General features: G+C 48.0%; 1 protein-coding gene across 6 annotated transcripts in view; it reads left to right on the forward strand.

Annotated features, from left to right (window-relative positions):
• Nucleotides 1–20499, forward strand: part of Ctbp2 (C-terminal binding protein 2) — a 122303-nt gene that overhangs the window by 79837 nt on the left and 21967 nt on the right. For 5 of the 6 annotated variants that reach the window (XM_090345644.1, XM_090345646.1, XM_090345647.1 and 2 more), the window contains one exon: nucleotides 13230–13387. The exons of the other annotated variant lie outside the window; for it this stretch is intronic. In XM_090345644.1, coding sequence (XP_090201770.1) covers nucleotides 13330–13387 — 58 coding nt within the window. In that variant the 5' untranslated portion in view covers nucleotides 13230–13329. The remainder of the gene's footprint in view (nucleotides 1–13229; nucleotides 13388–20499) is intronic. 6 annotated transcript variants of the gene reach the window in all.

Raw genomic sequence — 20499 nt, forward strand, 5'->3', positions numbered from 1 at the left:
GCCCCCAGTTGACTCAGAGCAAGCAGGCTCTGAAGGGAGTCCCCTGAGCCCCTGGGAACTACCTCTACCTAATACCTATGTTTACTTTGGAGGTTTGTCCTATGTGAATGAATTCGCAAAAACTTACATTCCTGTAAAGCTGTCACTGGTAGATAACCCAGCAATAACTCAGGTGATGTAGTTAAACTGCTATTGAGTTTTCGCCATCCGTGAGTTGATAAATCGTATACCTTCATTTGGTAGGAATCAGCAAGTTTATGTGGCAATTAATTTTTACTACTGGAAGGGAGCCAAAGGACAAGAAATTTCCCCTGGTTTTAAAAGTTGTCTTCTGGCAAGGCCCCTTGCATGGGTCATCAAATTTGGGGGTTCTCAGGCGGCTTTCATAGGTTCCTCCCATGGGCAGAGCTCAGCCATTGGCACATGTTCTCTCCTTGCTGCAGCCTCATGGCCCGTGTGTAAAAACGTGCATGGCTGGTGGCCATCCTGATTTCTTCAGTATGTTGCCTTTACCTAGCAAAACAAGTCATATGTCTGTCTCACATCGGAAATGACTAAGTTAGCTTTCCATATCTCTCTGTACAGGATGAATGGGATAACAGTTGGCTGTTTTTTCTTGATTTGATCATTAACGACTATCCATCATTTCATTCCCTTCATATTCATAAAAAAAAAACACTTGCTAAACTTAAATAGAAAGTATTGTTAACACCTGAAACATCTCTCCTCCCACTCCAGTTCAGGGCAGCCTGTTTCTATCTGTCCCTAACTGACAGGTGCCGACTCCAGGTCTTAGTAACCCCTGCTTGCCCGTGGTCCTCTCTGGGCACAGTTGCCCCATCTCCCAGTCCCACTTGGAAGATATTCCATCTTCCAGAACAGCACGCTTCATTGTAGTATTTAAAGTGAACAAAGTTAAAGGTTTACGATGATAGTTGCCACTCAGGCCCTTTAGGCGGGACGCTGCTGAACTGCTGGCTTTGGTGTCCCCTTTCTACTCCAGTCCAGGTTCCATAAGCAGAATATTTTCTACTCTGGGTCTTGGTGTTGCCATTTCAGTGAGGAAACGTTTATTTCCTAAAACTTTTCGGGATAAATGAAGTGTGTGCATACATGCCAGGTGCTGAGACACTATATATTCTAGATACTCTATGCTCCAGAATATTCCCACTTCAGCCCCTGCCCCCGGCTGCAGGAGTGAGGATCAGGCAGAGTAGCCCCTGGAGGTATGAGCATACACACAACTCTGGTGCTGGCCAGTTTCCTTTGGAGTGTCTGTTGCCAGCCTTTCCACAAGAGGGGGCAGTTCCACTGGCAGTCCCACCGATAAGTGCGTTCTCTATGCTTGGCCGGCCTAACAGAGGAAAATAAGATGTTTGCTTTAGCAATTTGCTGTTCTGAAAACATTCCTAGACAATGCCAGGGACCTCGTTGAAAATAGTGTGCTCAGCTTATTGGGATAGTCCCAAGAAGGATGTTTTGAGTGCAAATAAAATGATACATACCAGGGCTGTTTGTGTCAGCAGGAATTTGATGTGAGTCCAGCATTGCCGGGGCCTTGGGGAGCTAGGCTCTCATAAGAGCTGGCTGAAGGATGCCCTTGATGTATCTGCAGGACTGTCCAGGACACAGAGAACTCCACAGGTGGCCACCACGGGCATTTCCTACTTGGTACCTTAGTCCACCCTGCCACTATAAGCAGCGGAGGGCCTACTGTCCTGGCCTTAGCTGTGGCCTCCACAGAAAAGCTTAGTCCCTGTTCAGGAATCAGTCAGCCTTTCCTTGATGCCACAAAACTTCTCTGTCCCTGAGATCTCTAACTCTTGTCTTCTTCTCTCCTTGATCTTGTGGATCTGCCGACTTGATAGCCCCCCCTGCATGGTGGTCCTCTGCTGCAGGCAGGAGGTACAGCTCCAGACCTTTCCTTGCTGCAGCCTGAAGGTCAACACTTCTCCCTGTGTGGAACTGCACATTTGCCATTCACTCAGAATCAGCATTGCAGGAAGAATGTCATGGCTGGCAGTGGAGGGGGGGTGAGGGGGAGAATGTGTTTTTGTTTAAAAGAGAGCCTTCCTGCTCCCGGTCTTCCTTCCCTTCCTCCTCCCTCCCAAGGAGGGGGTGCTTATCCCAGGCAGTCACAATGACTTTGCTTGTGATATTTCTTTGTGAGACCAGTGCCTACACCTTTCGGGATTCTTTGCTCTGCAGAAGTACAAGGCAGCGGCCCGCGTGGCAGCAGTTTCTTTGTTTTCCTCTGTGGAGTCCCTTGGCAGTGTTTCTGTGGGTGTAAAAATAGCGCGTGAAGCCCTAAAATAAAGTGCTGTGGGAATGCTTGTGCAGATCTGCTGCGTGGCCACATATGTTCACGCTGCTTGTATTGTTCACTCCAAAAAAGAATGACTTGGATAAATGCTCCTATCCGCCCGTATGAGAACTGCATGTACATGGAAGAGGCCTGTCCACAAGGCCACCTTAACCAGTGTGTGTATGTGTCGGTGTCTGTGTGTGTATGTGTATGTGTGTCTGTCAGACTCCTGTTAACCCCAGTCCCTGGACCCTGGGCTGGGGTCCAGCCTTTGTACCTTCCTTATCTATCCCCAAAGATCAGCCAAGCCAGACCTAGTGGAACCCATTTCTGGGTGCAGTGAGAGCAGGCAGAGGCTGGTGTGCCAGTCTGGCAGTGCACACTGAGTCACCCACTGCTCCAGCCTGCTTTGTAGGTGGCTGCTGAGGTCAAGGTGAAAGACCATGTCAACATTTCTGCCCACAGCAGGCTGAGTGTGGGGGCTGCAGGCCCAGTTCCTTTTGTCTCATCCAGGGCATCCATGGATTGGGATGTATAGTTGGTGACACTCAGGGCCAAGCTGAATATGAAAGGTTACGTTCCCTTTATACCCCAAAGACCTAAGGAACTCTGAGGTACAGAAGCTGAAAAGTTTACCACAAGGCACATGACCTTGGTGAGGGAAGCATGTAGCTTGGCTGACAAGTGTGGTTTCTCTGTATGCATAGTATCACTTCCCACCGCTGCAGGTTGTAGTTAGGACACACACACACATGCCCACACACAGAGAGCAGTTAGCACTCCCCAGGGTCCTTGGTGGATAAGTTATTAGAGGAAAGTGGGAGAATAGTAGACAGTTGTACCTGGCAGGCAGGAGCCAGCGGAGGGCCGTGGGGGAGCATCTTACAGACACACGGCCATGGTGTATGTGATACGCCCATGTATCTTATATCCTTTAAAGTGGGCACTGTTGGGAAGAATGGAAACATGAAGCTTTCTGGCTTCCTGCCTGCCTGCCTGCCTGCCTGCCTACCTGCAGAAGATACAGCTGAAACTGGGCACCCTTCTTAGCCTCCCCTCCCTGTGGTCAGGTTCAGGTACACTGTGCCTATATTCTGACAGTCACGGTTTCCCTAACAGTCTATAAAGACACCCTTGTTGGGATTCCAGAAGGCAGACCTCCAGGCCTTTCACAAATCTAATGTGAAGACTGAAAAGGAAGTTGATGGAACGCACCAGGCCTGAGTCCTGCAGGGTGGCCCTAGCTTCCTGTGAAGCCTCCACAGGGCCTGTAGGCAGGAAGCCATCGGGTGGGGGAGGGGCCTGCTGGACCTGTGATCTCCCCACAGTGTAACAAAGACCAGGTCCCATCAGCCATGCGGGAACAGCCCAGGTTCCTGCTGTAGTGTTGTAAAGCATGTAGACCAAGAGCTTTGGAGACTGGAGCTTTGTCAACAAATGAAATGAGCCCTATTTTAAGCTGTACTACAGACCAGGACTTCCTGTTTTTCCAAAGGAACCTCTTGTTTTGGTTTCTGTGATGATGGATTTATTAAAACATTTGCTAGCATAGTGTCCCAAGTGTGTTCCTAGGGCAAAGTGAAGCTAGAGATCCCAGGGACTGAAGTAAAAATGCCAGCCTTGCCCAAAGGCTACTTGCTCAGAGGGCTTCGGCCATGAGGGCCTGTCCACAGTAGAGCAAACTGATTTCCTGTTAGAGTCCTTCTTGGACCTCAGAGGTGAGGCTGTTGGAGAGCAGTTGAAAGGGTTTTCATGTCCTATAGGGCTAAGTGAAGCCATATGTCTCTTTCTAGGAATGTAGGTCCAGCCAGTCAAAGCCGAGCAAACCCCACTCACTTCCTGCTGACCTTTCGACACTGACAGATGTTTTTCTTGCAAGTGTCATTAGGCGCTGCCCTTGATGACCTCATCAAATTGTATTGAAGCCATTTTCATCTGCTTTATTTTTTAAAAGTTTAACCCTTCCTGAATTCCCTCTGAAAGCACGATGGTCCTTCCTCCTGAGTCTGCAGACAGATGTACAGACACATGTCTGTGTGCGCTCACGTGGCGGGGTTTAGGGCCTGACCCAGATTCCACAGACCCTCTTGCTCCTCGGCGGAAGCCGATGGACAGTGGTGCCTTCCCAGGAAGAATGAACTGGAGGCTCACCAAGACGAGGCAATAGGTCACTCAGCTGTGGACATAGCTCACCGCATGCCGAGAACAACAATGTACACGGGGCACATAGGGGCCTCTGGACGTCAGAGGCCCTGGTGTCTTTCTTCACTTTTCCTTTTTGGTGACTTAACAAAGCAGTTTTCTCTCAGATCTCTTGAGTGATTTAGGGATTGTGTGTTACAGCTAAATAAGAGGGAACTGTCGTGTCTGATGTCTGGCTAGTGGGCTTACTCCCTTGCCTGCTTCCCAGTATGACACGAGTGAGCCTCAGCTCACCATGGGAATAAACAGAAACATGGACGTAGAACAAACTAGTTTTCGGTTGTCCACGGAGGCAGCAGTTGGATTTAGTGCCTTCTAAAATTGGAAGCCTCCAGAAATGTCACTGATTTATGGACTGCAAGGGTTTCATAGGCAGGCCTGGGGCCCAGGTCTCCACATAAACAGCCCCAGTAGCACCCTACTTCCTGCCGCCCGCAGCCCCCCAGGTGGGCCCTGTTGGCACCTGTCATGTCTCGTTTCCCATCGCAGGAATGCTCTGACCACACTAACCGTGCCTTTCGTGCCTATCTGCTACCTCTGTTGCTGATTGGCAGAACTCAAACTGCAAACAGTAGCTGTTCAAGGACCACTGCAGAGATAAGCAAGGCAGGCAGAGGGTCTGTTTACTCTGCGAATTACCACAGAGAGTGTGACCTGAGATGCACATTAACGTGTAGCTTGGGCTCTGATCGTCTTAGTGCCCCCAGATTTATGGGTGGCTGTGACTCAGAGTAGAGACCCGAGGGTGCCTCAGTTAACTATGTGCATGTGGAGGATAGCCCTGGAATTTATGTGAAGTGTCTGGGGTAAGTGAGAATCACAGTAGACTCTCCGATCTGTGGGCTGGTAGGTATTGCTGATGTGAGCAGAATATAGAGCTTACCCCAGGAGTTCACAGAAGTGGATATTTCACAGACCCAGTGTCAGCATGGGCAGCTGAGGATTTATTTACAGCCTTTGGTAGACTTGTTAGGATCCTCTGGCCCGTAGGTGATAGGTGCTTGGTGTCATGCATTACAAATGTGTTGGTGGTTTTGTCTTTTCTGTTGAACTCTGTCATAGTAAATTTGATAGTTATCTATTGCTGTGTGACAAATTACTTCAAAACTTGGAGGCATGAAACAACAAAGCCTCATTACCTACGTTTCCACGGGGCAGGAATCGGCACTGCTGAGCTGAGGACCTGCGGGTAGAGACCACTGTGGCATGGAATCCTGGTCCAGGCTGGGGAGGGTGATCTGCTCGCTCAGCTGTGAGACCCTTTGTTATGGCTGTGGATTGAGGGTCCCATCTGCCCGCTTGGTTACATGCGCCTCTACGTACAGAAGCTTAGACCATGGCCAACGTAGAGAGACGGAGACCTTCCACCCTGCCCCTGTGCTGGAAGCCATTTGTCTCTGTCTGCAGTGACATCCGAACATTTGGCTTTTCTACATGTTAAAAGCAGAGTTCACGCACGACTGCTCCTGGACCTGGGAGAGTGTTTGTCAAGCAAGCCGGCGCATGCGGAGGGAGCTTTTCCTACTGTTCGTTTTTGAGATACTTGAAAACAGATCCCGGCCAGTTATAGCATTCTGTCCCTAGCCTGGCTTGAATCCACAGCTTGGACCGGTGGCTCAAGATGATGAGTGAGGGCGTGGGTGTGCTCTGGAGGTGTCGGCACTGGATGGGCATAGCACCAGAACACCAAACCTGTTCCTCCGTGACAGTCAACGGAGTTCGCTTTTTAGATGTAGCCGGTAGGAAAACTGGTGAGTCAGACTGCAGTGGCGGGCAGGTAGAGGCTCTGCTGGCTTCTGTCCATCCCCACGAGACACTGGGAAACTTCTCTTGCCTCTCCATCCGAAGGAGTGTCTGCCAGGAAAACTGTGATGTCCTCTAAGACCCAATTCATTTCCCACGAAACGGGATTCCCGGGGCTGAGGAAAACAAAGCATTCACCAACGCATGGGGACTGTGGGGTGACCCCAAGGCTGTCATTGGTCATGGAAACCCTGAGCTGTTATGGCTTCGCCCTGGTAAGTCCTCTTGTTGCCAAAGCTTTCTTGATCTTCGGCATAATGGAAAGCATGGGCATAATGGAAAACCGCCCTTCAGGGTGGCCGTGGCTGCCCGTGGGCTGGTGGCCCCAGGCCAGGAGCCTCTCTGCAACTTGACCTTCCTCTCTGTAGCCCCAACTCAGGCTAGCCAGTGCCCTCCACAGGCCAGCTAGCCCCATCACTGGGGGCTAGGCCTCCATTGAACAGAGCCTGTGCCCAGGAAAGACTGAAACTGAAAAAGTTCACCTCTGTACCTTGCCCCATGCCCCTCCAGCTGTGGTTTCATTGCTTTTGAGACAGGAAGTCCTGGCAGCTGAGATACCAGAAGGGGCCAATGTGTCCCTGTCCCAATGAAGTCTGACAGGTCACCAGCTCCCCACCCCACCCTGCCCCCCACCTAAAGATCTTAAAACAGGGGACAGGAGTTTGGCTTAGTGGTAGAGTGCTTGCCCAGCATGCATGCAGACCCAGGTTCAAGTGGTGCTGCAGCTCAAGTGGTAGAGCTCTAGCCTTGAGAAAGTCCAAGGACAGTGCTCAGGCCCTGAGCTCAAGCCCAGGACTGGCAAAAAAAAAAAAAAAAGAAAAAATCTAGACACATTTAAGATGCCATCCATCATCGCAATCTGGTAAATGACCAGCTAATTTTCTTTAGTGGCATTGCTAGATATTTCAAGTACAGGTGTAATTCATCCATACTAGGTTATCAAAATTGTGCATTCCATAGACAAAGGCAGTTTGTTTAACAATGAAATTAAGTAATACTTTATGTCTTACTATGCTCACTGCTATATGACATGCATATCAATGTAGCTTATTTCTAATTTTATATAAGTTATATATAATGTCTCATATATAACATGTGTGTGTATATATATATTATAGGGTTACATATTAAGTGTATTGTGACTAGTAAGTTAGTGAATCATCTCATAAGTCTGGCAAGTTCTAGGTGGGTCTCTCCAGGAAGTGAGGTTTCCTGGCCCTCTTGACTTAGCTTCAGCTCCAGGCTGTCGCTGGCCAACTTAGGCAATCTGTGTTCACATTCTTGTGTCAGGCCCCACCCTCAGAGACCTTTGGGCATGGGATCACCACCCCAGCCAACATTCCTACCCAGCTTCCACAGGAACAGAGACTCTGAGGGGTGCACTTCAGAAACAGGAAGATCCTGTCTGGCCAAGATGGAACGCCTGTGATTCTGTGAATCCCCTTACAACCTTGCTTGTCCAGGACCCTCAGCAATGGAACAGGCCTTCCATGCCAAAGCAGAGAGAGATGGAGAACTGGAGTGCCTCCCCATCCCTCCCTGCACAGCTCATCATCACCTCTGTTCTTCATCATCATCTCTGCTCATGTTCACCATCCCTGTTCATGTCTCTCCTATCTGAACACAGCAGGACTGCAGGGATTTTCTCCACCTCTTTGTTTGAATGAATTCATTTATTTGCTTTCATCCTGTTTGCTTCGCCTCTATTATTAAAACTAATATATTTATTTTCAAGGCATATTTGGGAGACAAGTGCTTTTTAAATGTGTGAACATTATAAATAAGCGAGTGTCTTGCTTTCTGTAGCATGTGAAGACCCACATTTAATTTTCATTATGACCCAAATGAAACAGCCAATTAGGAAAATTGTGAATTCTTTCTACTTAAATCCTCTGTCCTTGATTATAGCTTTTAGCAATGAAAATATTCAGAATTTTTGAGGCTTGTGTTTAGCACTAGGAAATGTTATTTGCATGTGCCAGTAATCCTAAAAAGCAGAATTACTGTACTTGGGTAGAGAAGAACGTGGTTTTTCAAGTCACTCACGGCTGCAATGGCAGCCATGACCTGGTAGAAATCCTTCATTGGTATTACCCGTGGAGCTGACAGCACTTGCTATATGTGTCTTTCTTCAGAATATACTTGGAAGTTTGAGGACCATCCAGGAGCTGCCTCAGAGGAATTTGTCAGTTCGTGATTAAGTATGATAATATTAATTCATTAGACTGTTGCCAAACTTCATTTTTACTATCACAATATTTAAATAGATTTCCTAAAAAGAAATGAAAGCTATCATTGAATTTGAGTGGTTTCAGAGAAATTTTCATTTTGAAAGACACTGTTGAAGACATGTACTTCCTTACTGCCTAATCTTTAGGAAGACATGCACCAGAATAAAGGAATCAAGAGGGTCTTCAAGATGTGCATGGAACGTTGCAGTGTAAGCAGGGAGCTCGGGGTCTCGTGCTGCATGAACAGTTGTCTGTGGCTTGGTCTGGTCAGGTGGTGGCTGTTGATGACCCTTTATAAAAATCCATCTGCCCAGAGATTAGACCTTTTGGACAAGGGAGTCTTCCCATTTTCTTTCTTCTTTTTCTTCCTTTAGTGAAGGATATTTTTGTTTTTAGTTTAATATCAAAGCAGGTAGTCTTGGGGCCTGGTGTTTGGCCTAGTGATAGAATGCTTGCTTAGCATGCATGAAGACCCAGGTTCGATTCCTTGGTACCACACACATAGGAAAAAGCTGGAATTGGTGTGGAGGCTCAAGTGGTAGAGTTCTAGCCTTGAGAAAGTCCAAGGACAGTCAGTGCTCAGGCCTTGAGGTCAAGCCCAGGACTAGGGGGGGGAAAAACAAATGTGGTTTTTATCTTCTTAGATCTTATTTCTATTTGACTAAACTATGGAATGAAATCTCTCCCCATAGCTTCTAGTAGTGACCAAGATTCAACAAGCAGCTTCCTTTTCTGGTTTGCTTTTTCTTTCGCAAATGTTTCAATATGCTGTCTAGGTTGGCTTCAAGTTTATAATCTTCTATAGTCTGACTTTACTAAGGCTCAGAGTATGGGTGTGTCCCACCTTGCCTGTCTGTGATTTGTTCAAGACCCTATAGATGTCTAAAACTGGGTAGTATTGGATATGGCATGATAGACTGTTCACTTAGAAAATACTTTATGGGGGCTGGGGTTTGCCCTAGTGGTGGAGTGCCTGCCTCCCATGCATGAAGACAGGGGTACCTCTGTGGGGTACCACATACATAGAAAAAGCCGGAAATGGTGCTGTGTCTTAAGTGGTAGAGCTCTAGCCTTGAGAAACCCTAATGACAATGCTCAGGCCCTGAGTTCAAGCCCCAGGAATGGGGGTAGGGGTGCCTTTTGGCTTTTGTCTGGCACAACAAAGCCACCAACATTGTGATTCTTGTGCCAGTTATTATATAAATTGTTACTTGAACTCATGGAATTCAGTACTGCAACAATTGATCTAAGCCTGTTGCAGTGGCTTATACCTGCAATCCTAGCTACTCAAGAGGCCGAGATCTGAGGATCACAGTTCAAAGCCAGCCTGGGCAACAAATCCAAGACCATCTTATCTCAAGTTAATCACCAAACAGCCAGAGTGATGAGTGGCTCCTGTGGTAGAGAACCAGCTGTGATCAAACAGATAAGCAAAAGCACAAGTCCTACAATTGAAGCCTAGTACACACCCACACAAGAATGGGCAGATAGCATATACAACTCAGGTGTGCTGGACAAGTGGATGGCCCAGTGCAGGGTGGACAGCACAGGGAGGCACACATCTTCATTGTGCTCCTCAGAAAAGGGGGAATGTAAAAACTTATGAAATGTTTATTCTCAGAGTTTGGCATTTAGTATTTTTAGACCACAGTTGACAGTGTCAGGGAGCAGAAGCCAGGTATGGGAAGACTCTCTCTGTTAGTTGGTTTTCTTGTCACCAAACCTTACATCTGGGTCACAACTCCCACTTTAACGGAATAAGATTGTAAGGACACTTCTCTGCCTTGTGATTGGGTTTCCCCTCCTATCTCTCTCTTTTAAAGGGAAGCATTGCCTTCTTTCCTCTCTCCCTCTCTTTCCCTCCTTCCCCTTCCCCCCCCCCCCACCAAATTGGAGATGAGAATCTCTGGGATCCGCCCATCCCCACTGCCTTGTTCTGTCTCAGCCTCCTGAGGTCCCCAGGTGTGAACATTGTACTTCAGGAGTGTTTGCTCTTATGAATCTTCGTCTTGTGCAGCCTTCTCCCCCAAGTTTCCCTCAGCCTTGAACTTCACAAGTTTTCTCTAGATTGCAGCAATGTAGGATAGGGAGCCATTTCTGTGGCGAAGTCACCTTGAGTAATAAGTGGAAGTGGCTTAAAGGCTAGAAGCCTAAGATGGCTGGGACCTTGCACTGGAGCGCAAAGCCAGTGCACTGTGCAGTGGCTGTGTGAACTGCGCAGCTGTTCACCTGGGCCTGCTGCACACTTTCCATTCTGAGGAAGGCCTGTCACTGCCATTAGAAAGATTGCTGTGTTGCTTGCTCCTTGCAAGGGCAAGAGGAAACATGTCCTATTTTATACGCCGTGCAGGGAGGGAGGTGTTTAATCTGTGGTCGCTGCCACCAACTCGATGTGTGACACATCCAGAAACTCAAGCCCTGAATGGAAATCTGCGCTGCTTCCACTGTGGTGGCTGCAAGCCTCCACTGGCGTTCTTGCACAGGGCTCCACAGCAGGCTCCAGAAGGCAGGGCAGAGGGACCGGTGAGTTCCTTTTCTCAGTAGCGGAAGACATGCATTTGTGTGAGCTGGTGGCTGCTCCCCTGGGATTGCATGAGCGAGATTCCTGTTCTTACCAATTTTTCAGGAAGCCGTCTAATTATACAAGTTAAACTTCAAAGGAAAGCCAAAAGAATGATTACCCCGTACTCGTAGTGGGAAGGGACTCAGAAGCTCAGATCCTAATGCTGTCATTTTTCTTCTCTATAGTATTTCACCAATATTAACTTATTACTGCTTACCCATTGGACGAAGCCCCAACTCTGGATTCTGTTTTCACTCCCAAGTGAACCATGTGAAGCTCAGTGAGAAGGCCCCGCTCCATCTCCCCACTGGCCTAGGCTCCCGTGTGGGGTGCTCATTCCCTTGGGCCCACTCTGGTACCCACCCTGTCATCTCTGCTTCCCAGCTTAACATCATCTCCCCATATATGGCTGCCTTTCAGAGTTGTTGTAGACATTTCCACACACCTCACAACCATTCTAGGTTTGGGGAGGGGCATGCCAGGACTGGAGAGTTCAGTTCAATTAATTATTTACATGCATATAAATTGTGCTTTTCTTTTCTAGCTTTGTTTTTTCTTTTTGAAAGTTACATAATTATTACCATAAATAAATCTTTGGGATGACTTTTCAACCTTATTACTGGGACTTTAGCCATTAAGTACCAGGAACTTGTCCACATTTTATCTCCCACTTTCCCCCCAGTCCTGGAGCTGGAACTCAAAGCTTGAGCACTGTCCTTGGGCTTTCCTCAAGGCTAGTGCTCTACCACTTGAGCTAAAATACCACATCTAGCTTTTCTGTGTATGTGGGACCAAGGAATAGAACCCCGGTCTTCATGCATGCTAGGCAAGCACTCTACTACTAGGCCAAACTCCTAGCCCTTGCCCAGCTTTTAACAGTCAGACCTAAATTATAACCTGACCCTTGAGAAAGTGCCACAGTGTTTTGCACAGTTGGTAAATAGCCACACAACACAGACCTCACCGTGAAGCCTGTGCCTCGTGCTGCTGGTTTCTGTCTTCTCTCTTTGTAGCTGCCCACTAACAAATAGCAACTTTTTCTGGGTATGTCCATCTTAGGTTGTTGGGCTTAAAATTATGTTGGTTTGGTGGCCTTTTGGGGATGAATGAAATGCCCAGACTAGAGAAGTAATGAGTGGAAGGCAAGAATACTGGGTGCAGTTCCATGGGCCAAGTCCAGGGACTTGGGCTTCTGGGGTCAGGACATGGCAGCCGGTGTAGACCAGACCTTTTCCTACCTCTTCTGCTCCTGAAGCGTCATGAGGATGCATGGACAGGTCTAGCAGCATCCTGTGAGCTCAGCCTAGGAGACACTTCCAGCTTTCCAAGCTAGGAGCAGATGGCAGGGTCAGCCACTTGATATTACACACCTGTCCCTCCAGAAAAATGGCCCGAGGAAACGTGTTTGGGTGGCACTGTAACTTACATCCTCACTTGTTCACTAGGGTAAGGGGTGGTTCTTGACTCCTGGTCCCCTGTCACTGTCCTGTAAAGCAGTCCTGTAGCTTCTTGTTTAGCCACAGTGGGTGTCTGCCTCTGAGAGCAGCCACCGGGGTGGATTTGTTTGTTCTGTAAATAGATGTGTCTCAAGCTTCCTGGTGACTGTGGGTTTGGGAGGGCATTCTGCTGTGTACACCCATACAATCTGAGGGAGAAGTCTGTGCTGAGCTAAGGGCCCTCAGGACTCTGGAGTTTCGTTGTTGGAAGGTGGGCCTGCTGCCTTGTGTTCTGCCATGATCCCCAAGCCTGTTCCCCTTGTCACATAACATCTTGGTGGTTTGGAGAAATGAAGGCAGGGCCTGCTAGCTGTTGCTTGGTCTTGGGCCATGGAGTACAAATGATTAACTCTGGGTCGGTTGGAAAGCAGTGTTTATGGCCTGAGGTTAAGGGCATGAGTTCCTTATGCTGCCATGGCTGCTTTCAGAAGCAAGTGGCAAATGTCTTGGTGTGCTGGCTTGCTTTGGTGTGTGGAAGGAGGCAGGGTTGCTGAACTGGCCCGGGAGCCGGCTCCACGTGCCCAGATGGCAGGACCCCTTGTAGGAAGTGGCAGCAAAATCTTGATTGACCTGTTGGCCTGTGTCTTGGAGGTGTCCAGAGAGTAAGGATTCTTTTCTCCTTGTTTCAGGGTGCATAGTGGCGCAATGCACGCAGACTCCTGCGAGTTCCCCTAATTTCTTAGAGGACCGCTTTGCCTTTTGAATCAGAGTTGCAAAGTTCGATAAAGAATGGCCCTTGTGGATAAACACAAAGTCAAGCGACAGCGATTGGACAGGATTTGTGAAGGTAAGAGCCAGCGTGGTTGGCGGTTTTTGACAAAAGACATGTAGCCCCTTCCTCAGATCATCCAAGATTTATTCCAGACCATCCCATGGCCACGAGCCCCACACTCCAAGCCAGAGCCCCTCATCCCACTCCACTCCTTCAGGCCTGTACCATGCCCTTGGCTGTGCCGACACAGAGTCTACCCTTCAAGTAGGGCAGGGCCTGGCTTTCTAGGATAAGGAGGAAGGAAGGGGGAATGGGTAGGTCCTTTTCTTCCCTTTGCATATGAAAGCCACTGGATCTTAGCACCAGCTCTTTTTTTATTCTTTCTAATTTCCTGGGGTTTCTGTACTGTTTATCTGTTTTAAATTAAGATATCTGAAGCCCAGGTTTTCCCGAGGAATCCAGCATTGTCCCTTGTGGTATACCCCAGTCCCTGGTAATATTTGAAAGGATCTGCAAGTGTTTATTCATAAATAAACATAAAGAAAACCTACTGGGAACGGGGGATGAATTTCTTTTAAAATGTTGGTGAAGTACCATGCCCTCCTAATTAGTGAGCCAGAGCTTGTGGTGGTGGTTAAGTGAGCCCTCCCGGCCCAGGGTCAGTGCAGGGGGACCAGCCCCGACTCAGAGAGTTTGAGGTGACTTCTCTGCAAGGAAACTGAGGTGAGGTGGGGGCCCTCCCAGCTCCACCATGCTCACACAAGAGCTGGTGCTGGGAGCAGGAATAGGCATCTACCTGCTCCCCCTGCAGGCGCCACATGGAATTATAGGTGCATCTCAAGCCAAGTGAGGCAGAGAAGTCAAAGACATTCTGTTAAGTGACAGTATCATTGACAAGTCCCTGGGCTCCTGCTATTAGATGATGGTGCGGAAGGGTTTTATACATTGTTTACACACTACAGAGGCTTGATACAAAATAGTACAACGAACACTAATATTGCTCAGTTGCATTTGTCAATGTGTACCATTTGCTTTCTGTAGATCTCTGATTTTATTTATGTCTATGGGGGTGATGAATGGATGATTTTCCCCCACCCCTGAATAAAATCATCCCCCAAACAGTTGGCAGTAGCATAACCCTCTTTCCTCTGTGTGGTCTCACTTGTGGCTTTAACTGTTTTGAGTTTTGTTTGTTTCTATATCATCAAGGTTTGCATATTGCTGTCATGTCCCTGTAGTCTAAGGACAGTGTCACATAATCCCCATAGGATTTTTGACTTCTAACATCATTGGTATAATAGGACATTTGGAGCCAGTTGGGTTGAGGAACATTCAAGAATCTGGATTCAGCTAGTTGTAGGGGCATTAAAAGCAACTTCCCATTGAACTGGCTATGAAGTACGGTCTGTGAAGAGATGGCTTCCCTTTATGGAGCCCTTGAAACAACTGACAGTTTAACAAAGTGAAAGCTAGGAAGCTGGCGTGCGTTTGTCTGAGGAGAGGGATTATTAAAGGGGCGCAGGGTTCATGAGCAGTGGGTACACATGTGAGAATGCAGGGATGAGCAGGGCTGGGATAGATGGATGTGGAGAAGGGCTCATGCCTTAAGATGCATTTTGCTCATGCAGTAACATTGAGTTTTTGAAACCCTTTTATACAACTATTTGAAGCCAAGTTTTAAAATAAGTTATAAAATAACACATCTGCCCATTCTAATGCCATGGGCTTCATATCCTTTCTTGGGAATGCCATTGGGTTGCCACATCCTGTGTTCTGTGAAGCCTTAATAGGTCAAGGTCAGTGTGAGGTAAGCCAAGCTTCCAGGCCAACCCCAGCTGGCTATTTACTCCACTTGTTCAGCTCTATCTGTACATGTGTGACATTCCAGGAATGACAGCAGTCATGCTTTTGTCAATTCTTTGGTAACTACTTGCTTTTCTCTGTGGTTCCTGCACAATGTCTGGTTAAGGTTTGTGGCTGCTCCGTTGTACTTTGTCCTAATGTGTATAAACTGCACCTTTTAGAGTGGACAGGTGTGTGGGGGGGCGTCATTTTACAACTGCCCCCAGCAAGACACTGGGAATTTGAGTCAGGTGTGTGTCATGGATTTGGGTATTCTACCAGAAGGCCCTGTACTACTGTGACCCTTGTGCGTATGTTTTTCTCTCTCTCTCTCCTCCCTCCCATCCTCCCTCTCACCATCTCCTTCCCTCTGTCACTCCCCTCCCCCATCTTAAACGCTTGTGGAACGAGTCCATACTCAAAGCCCCCTCTTCTGTATTGGCCCACCCACTCTGGATTAGTCTCTTCAGTCCTCCCAGAAGACAGAGGCCTTGTGTGTTGTGACAACCCATTCTGTTCAGTTTGGACTTTCAGTACTTGGGCCTACTCTCAGGACATCTTGCTCTCCCTGGGCTTTTCTCCTCAAGACTGGCGCTCTTTCTGGTTTTTACTGTTTAGCTGGATAGGACTGTTTTGTATTTGTCTGCCTATGCTGGCTTGGGGCTGAGACCTGACTACCGCTGTTGGAATCTAATCCAGAGAAAAAAGTCTGAGACACTATTTTCAATGATCCAACCCAAAACACAAACAAAAAAATGGACTGGAGTGGCACAGTGTCAGCAAGCTGGGCAAGAGCGTAAAGGTTCAAGTTCAAGCCCCAGTGCTCCATGCCTACACAGGAAACTAAAGCAAACGCTTCCTCACTCTGTACATGCAGATTGCAGTCTAGAATTTACCTTCCTTCCCACTCTCCTGAGCCCCTGAGCACCCTGATCTGAAATGAGGGCACAGCTGAAGTCTCTTTCAAAGCCAGGTCTTGATGTGTGTTTTTTAAACCTCATTTCTATTTGGATATTTGTGTTTTGTTTCTCCTCTCTCTCTCACTCTCTCGCAGTCTCGCTCTCTCGCACTCTCTCGCTCTCTCGCTCTTGCTCTGTTGCCAACCCTGAGGCTTGAACTTAGGGCCTGAGCACTGTTCTTGGGCTTTCCTTAAAGCTAGCTCTCTACTGCTTGAGCCACAGCACCACTTCCAATTTTTCTCTGAGTATGTGGTACTGAGGAATCAAACCCAGGGCTTCATGCATGCTTAGGCAAGCATTCTACTGACCTACTCCCAGGCCTGGGCGCTGTCCCTGAGCTCCTCAACTCAAGGCTACCCCCCTACCCTTGAGCCAAGCCCTATTTCTCATTTTCTAGAGGTTAATTGGAGATAAGAGTCTCAGGTCCTTTTGTGCCCGGGCTGGCTTTGAACCTTGATCCTCAGATCTCAGCCTCCTGTAGCTAGGATTACAGGTGTGAGCCACTGCACTCAGCCCTCTACCTTTTCTTGATAACCTACTGTCATCAAACAATCCTCAAGTACTCTTATATGAAAATAATTGGGGACCAGCCTTTGAAAGCACTGGCTGGTCAGAACCTGAGTACAGGCTTCTGGTTTTATCATATGACTTAGATGTTCTTCAGTTTGCTGACATAATTGATGTGTGTTACATTTGTAAACTGTGCCACCAGAATTTGAATACCTTGTGGGGTTATGCCAGAATTCATTGATTGTCCCCATTCACAAAGCAATGATGAGCCACATTTGCCACTGTCACCACTCAGCCTTACACAGCTAACCCAGACAGCCTCTGCCGAAGCCCTGCTGTGATGACCTTTTAACATACTGCTGTGGCTCTGCTATTAGCTGAGTATAACCTCAAGCTCTTGAGCTTCCTGCCTCAGCCTCCCGAGATCCTGTATTACACGACTGTGGCCCCATACACGGCAGTGTTAATAGTACTTTTTGTTTTATGTTTTGTTTGTAATGTTGGGGACTGAATCCATGGCCTTATGCACACTGGAAAACATTGTACCACTTTGTGCTGTCTTTTTGTTACACTTTCTAACTAACTGGGTAATGTTCCATTGAGTGAACACTTTATTGGCGCTACATGAGATACATCTTGGCGGGAATGGGACAAGTAGAATGAAAATGATATACATGTGGATAATAGAAAACCCAGATGAGCTCTGATAAGTCCAGTCCCCTTTAATGTCACCCAGTGGAGGGGGGGTAATGTGAACTTGATTTTAATTGACCAGCAATGAGGGCTGGTGGGCATGGTGCAAGAGTTCTTTCCTTAGCAAACACAAGGCCTGAGTTCAAACTCTAGCCAGCACTGCCAAGAAATAATTAAACTGATCATCCCTTACCCGTGGAATTAACTCATAATGTCAGAACCAAGTGAAGCGAGCTGGGCGGCTGTTCAGACTAGAGTCACAAAGAAAGTGCCCCGGAGGTGGACATAAGAAAGCTTCCCTATGGCTTTCTTTCATGGAAAGTGCACTTCTCAAAGTTCAGTGAGCCACTGTAGAACCACAACCATCTCAGTAAAACATTCCTCAGAAAGCAAGCCCCAAAAGGAAACAAGCCCCTGCCATCGCGGGGGCCCAGTGCCAAGGTACCAGGCCTCTCTGGCATGAGGCTGGCGGGCCATCCCTGGGGACCAGAGTCACTGACACCATCCCCTCAGCACACACAGCAGATGGCTGGGGGTTCTCACTAGAGGAACATCAGACTGTACAGCTCTGGCCTGAATTAATTTGTTTCATTTTAATTTTTATTCTTTGTATATTCTTTTACTCTAGGTAACTGTTTTGTTTCTCCTTTCTTGAATGCATTAAACGATGGCTACTTGTTGCATCTCCTAGAAACACTACAGAAGCCTGCAGTAACCACCTTGCAGATCATTGCTAGTCTGTTTAAGCCCCCAAAAGTAGGGTTTTTTTAAAAATGGGATTTATAATGTTGCTATACATTTTAATTATATGTTGGGATCAGGCAATTATGCACATTTCCAGTAATTAAGTGATTAGCTCTAATTACAGTAGCTGTATAAAATATACAATAGTCAACCAGTCATGACTGAAAATTCCATAGCACAAGTGAACATATTGGAATAATACTCCCTAATGTAAAGGTAGGGAAACAGTTACAAACAGGAATACAATTATTTGCAAGGGATGAAAGTTGCTTTGCCTTATCTGCTCATGGGTTTTAGTATTGGGGAAGCTAGCCCCTCCCCTGGGGCCACCCACCTTGTTCCTCTGCTGTCATGCAGGCAGGTAGATGGTAGTGTGTCCATGCCGTGTTGGCTGATTACCGATGCCTCTGAGGCTCATTTTGGTGCTTAGTTAATTCTCTATTGACCAGGTGCTGGCAGCACACACCCATTATCCAATCCTAGCTACTCAGAAAGCAGAAACCATGGTTCAAAGGCATCCCAGGCGGGAAAGTTCTTGATTCCCTTCTCTCCATTTAACCACCAAAAAGCTGGATGTGAAGTGACAGCCTTTAGCAAGAAGAGCTCAGGGACAGTGCCTGTGTCTTGAGTTCAGGCTCATAGGATGTCTTTGCTCCTGGAGGCTCTCCAGTCCGTGTGTTGAGTCCGCCAGGGTTTTGCTCAGGGCTGTGTGGATGGAGTGCAGTGGAGGCTGGGTGCACTGCTGCCTTCCAGTCTGCTCTCGTGTCTGCTGGCTTGCGCCCCAGACCCACTGAACGAACGTCCACTCAGCGAGTGCTCAGGAGCTGCAGTGCTCTCCTCACGTGTACTTCCCCCTCACATGGAAGTGTGAGGAGAGGGACTCCTTTCCTTGGAGTCTCTGTGATTCAAGTGGGTGTGTGTGCAGCTGAGACCCCAGGCAGTGTCCCCCACAGTGGCGAGTTCAAGGACATTCTTATCCTAGTAAGTGTTTGAGGACACACGTATCTCCTAGTATCTCACCCGCTTTCCTGTTTCAGAACTTACAAACACATGGAAGTGTGCGGTGAGACTCCTGCTGTGGTAGGCTTGTGTTGTGTTCATCAGGCCATCCGCTGATGTGTCCTGGAATGGTAATGAAGCTCCGAGACTGGCTGAGGCCTGGTGGGCCTATCTGAAATGGAAACACTGGGCTCTGAAAAGGAGCGGAGGGGAAAGCATCCTTGTGCCACTGTGCACACTCATAGAGACTTACTTCCCCCTCCTCGTCCTTCTTCCCTTCAGTTGCACCTACTTGAGGGCCAGAGTCTCTGCATCTCGGTTGGATGTGCCAGGAGACCTCCCTTACGGAACTAGCAGTCATCCCCTGTGTATCTTAAAGGGGTCTTTGCAGCCCAGTCCCCAACTGTAACGCCAGGGCTGCCTGCTGACGGGGCCCCCTCACCCTCGGGAAGGACCATCCATTGCTGCTGCTTCCTTTGTGTCCAGCGGCCTATCTTCTGAGTTGGTGTGTGAAGAGGGCACGGGGCACTGGTGGAGAGAGGCTGCTGTCCTGTGGAGGGACAGCTTCCATTAGGGGGCCCGCACGGAGCACCAGCCTGCCCCTACAGCTGGATGCCCTCGGTTATTTCTTCACAGCTTTTCCTCACCTCCGGTGCCAGTGTGAGCCAAGTCTGGCATGTACCACATGTTTCTCACAAACCTTCACAGCGCCCCAAGAAGCTGGTCTGAAGCACTGCGTGTGGCTTTGCTTTTACTCAAAAATGGCTAAGTAACAGCCCCACAAGGGCTGGGACAGCTTAGAACATGGTCATCCTTGGAAGGGTGCCTGGTGTGGGGGCCTTAGAGCCTCAGTGCATAGACAGAAAGGTTGTGTGCACAGTTCTCCCAGTCCCTCGTATTCCTGCCATTTGATGGTGAAAATCCCTCCGATGCACCAGTGCAGCAGCACATGCCTGTAAACCGTCCCTGCCACGTGCAAAGTAGAGACTGGAAAGCCAGGGGTTTACCTCCAGCCTGGGTAAAGTTAGCAATGCCCTATCTCAAAACTAAAATGAGGGTCAGGAGTTTGGCCTAATGGTAGAGTGCTTGCCTAGCATACACAAAGACTCGAGTTCGATTCTCTGTACCACATACATAGAAAAGCTGGAACTGGTGCTGTGGCTCAAGTGGCAGAGCACTAACCTTGAGGAAAGCCCAAGGACTGCTCAGGCCCTGAGTTCAGTCCCCAGGACTAGCAGAAAAAAAAAAAAAAAACCTAAAATGAAAGGGGGTGATGATCTGAGATGTGGAAACAAGCACCAAAATGAATGCTAAAAACACCAGGCTTCTGTGGCTGTTTTACTAATTTTATTCCTCTCTCCCTTTCCCTCACACACACCCATGTTGTACTTAGATCAATGAATTACTTTGCTGGTAATGTTGCATGGAGACTGAAAGGAC

This window comes from Megascapheus bottae, chromosome 15, assembly GCF_031878675.1.
Source record: "Megascapheus bottae isolate mThoBot1 chromosome 15, mThoBot2.hap1, whole genome shotgun sequence".
NCBI classification, from domain to species: Eukaryota; Metazoa; Chordata; class Mammalia; order Rodentia; family Geomyidae; genus Megascapheus; species Megascapheus bottae.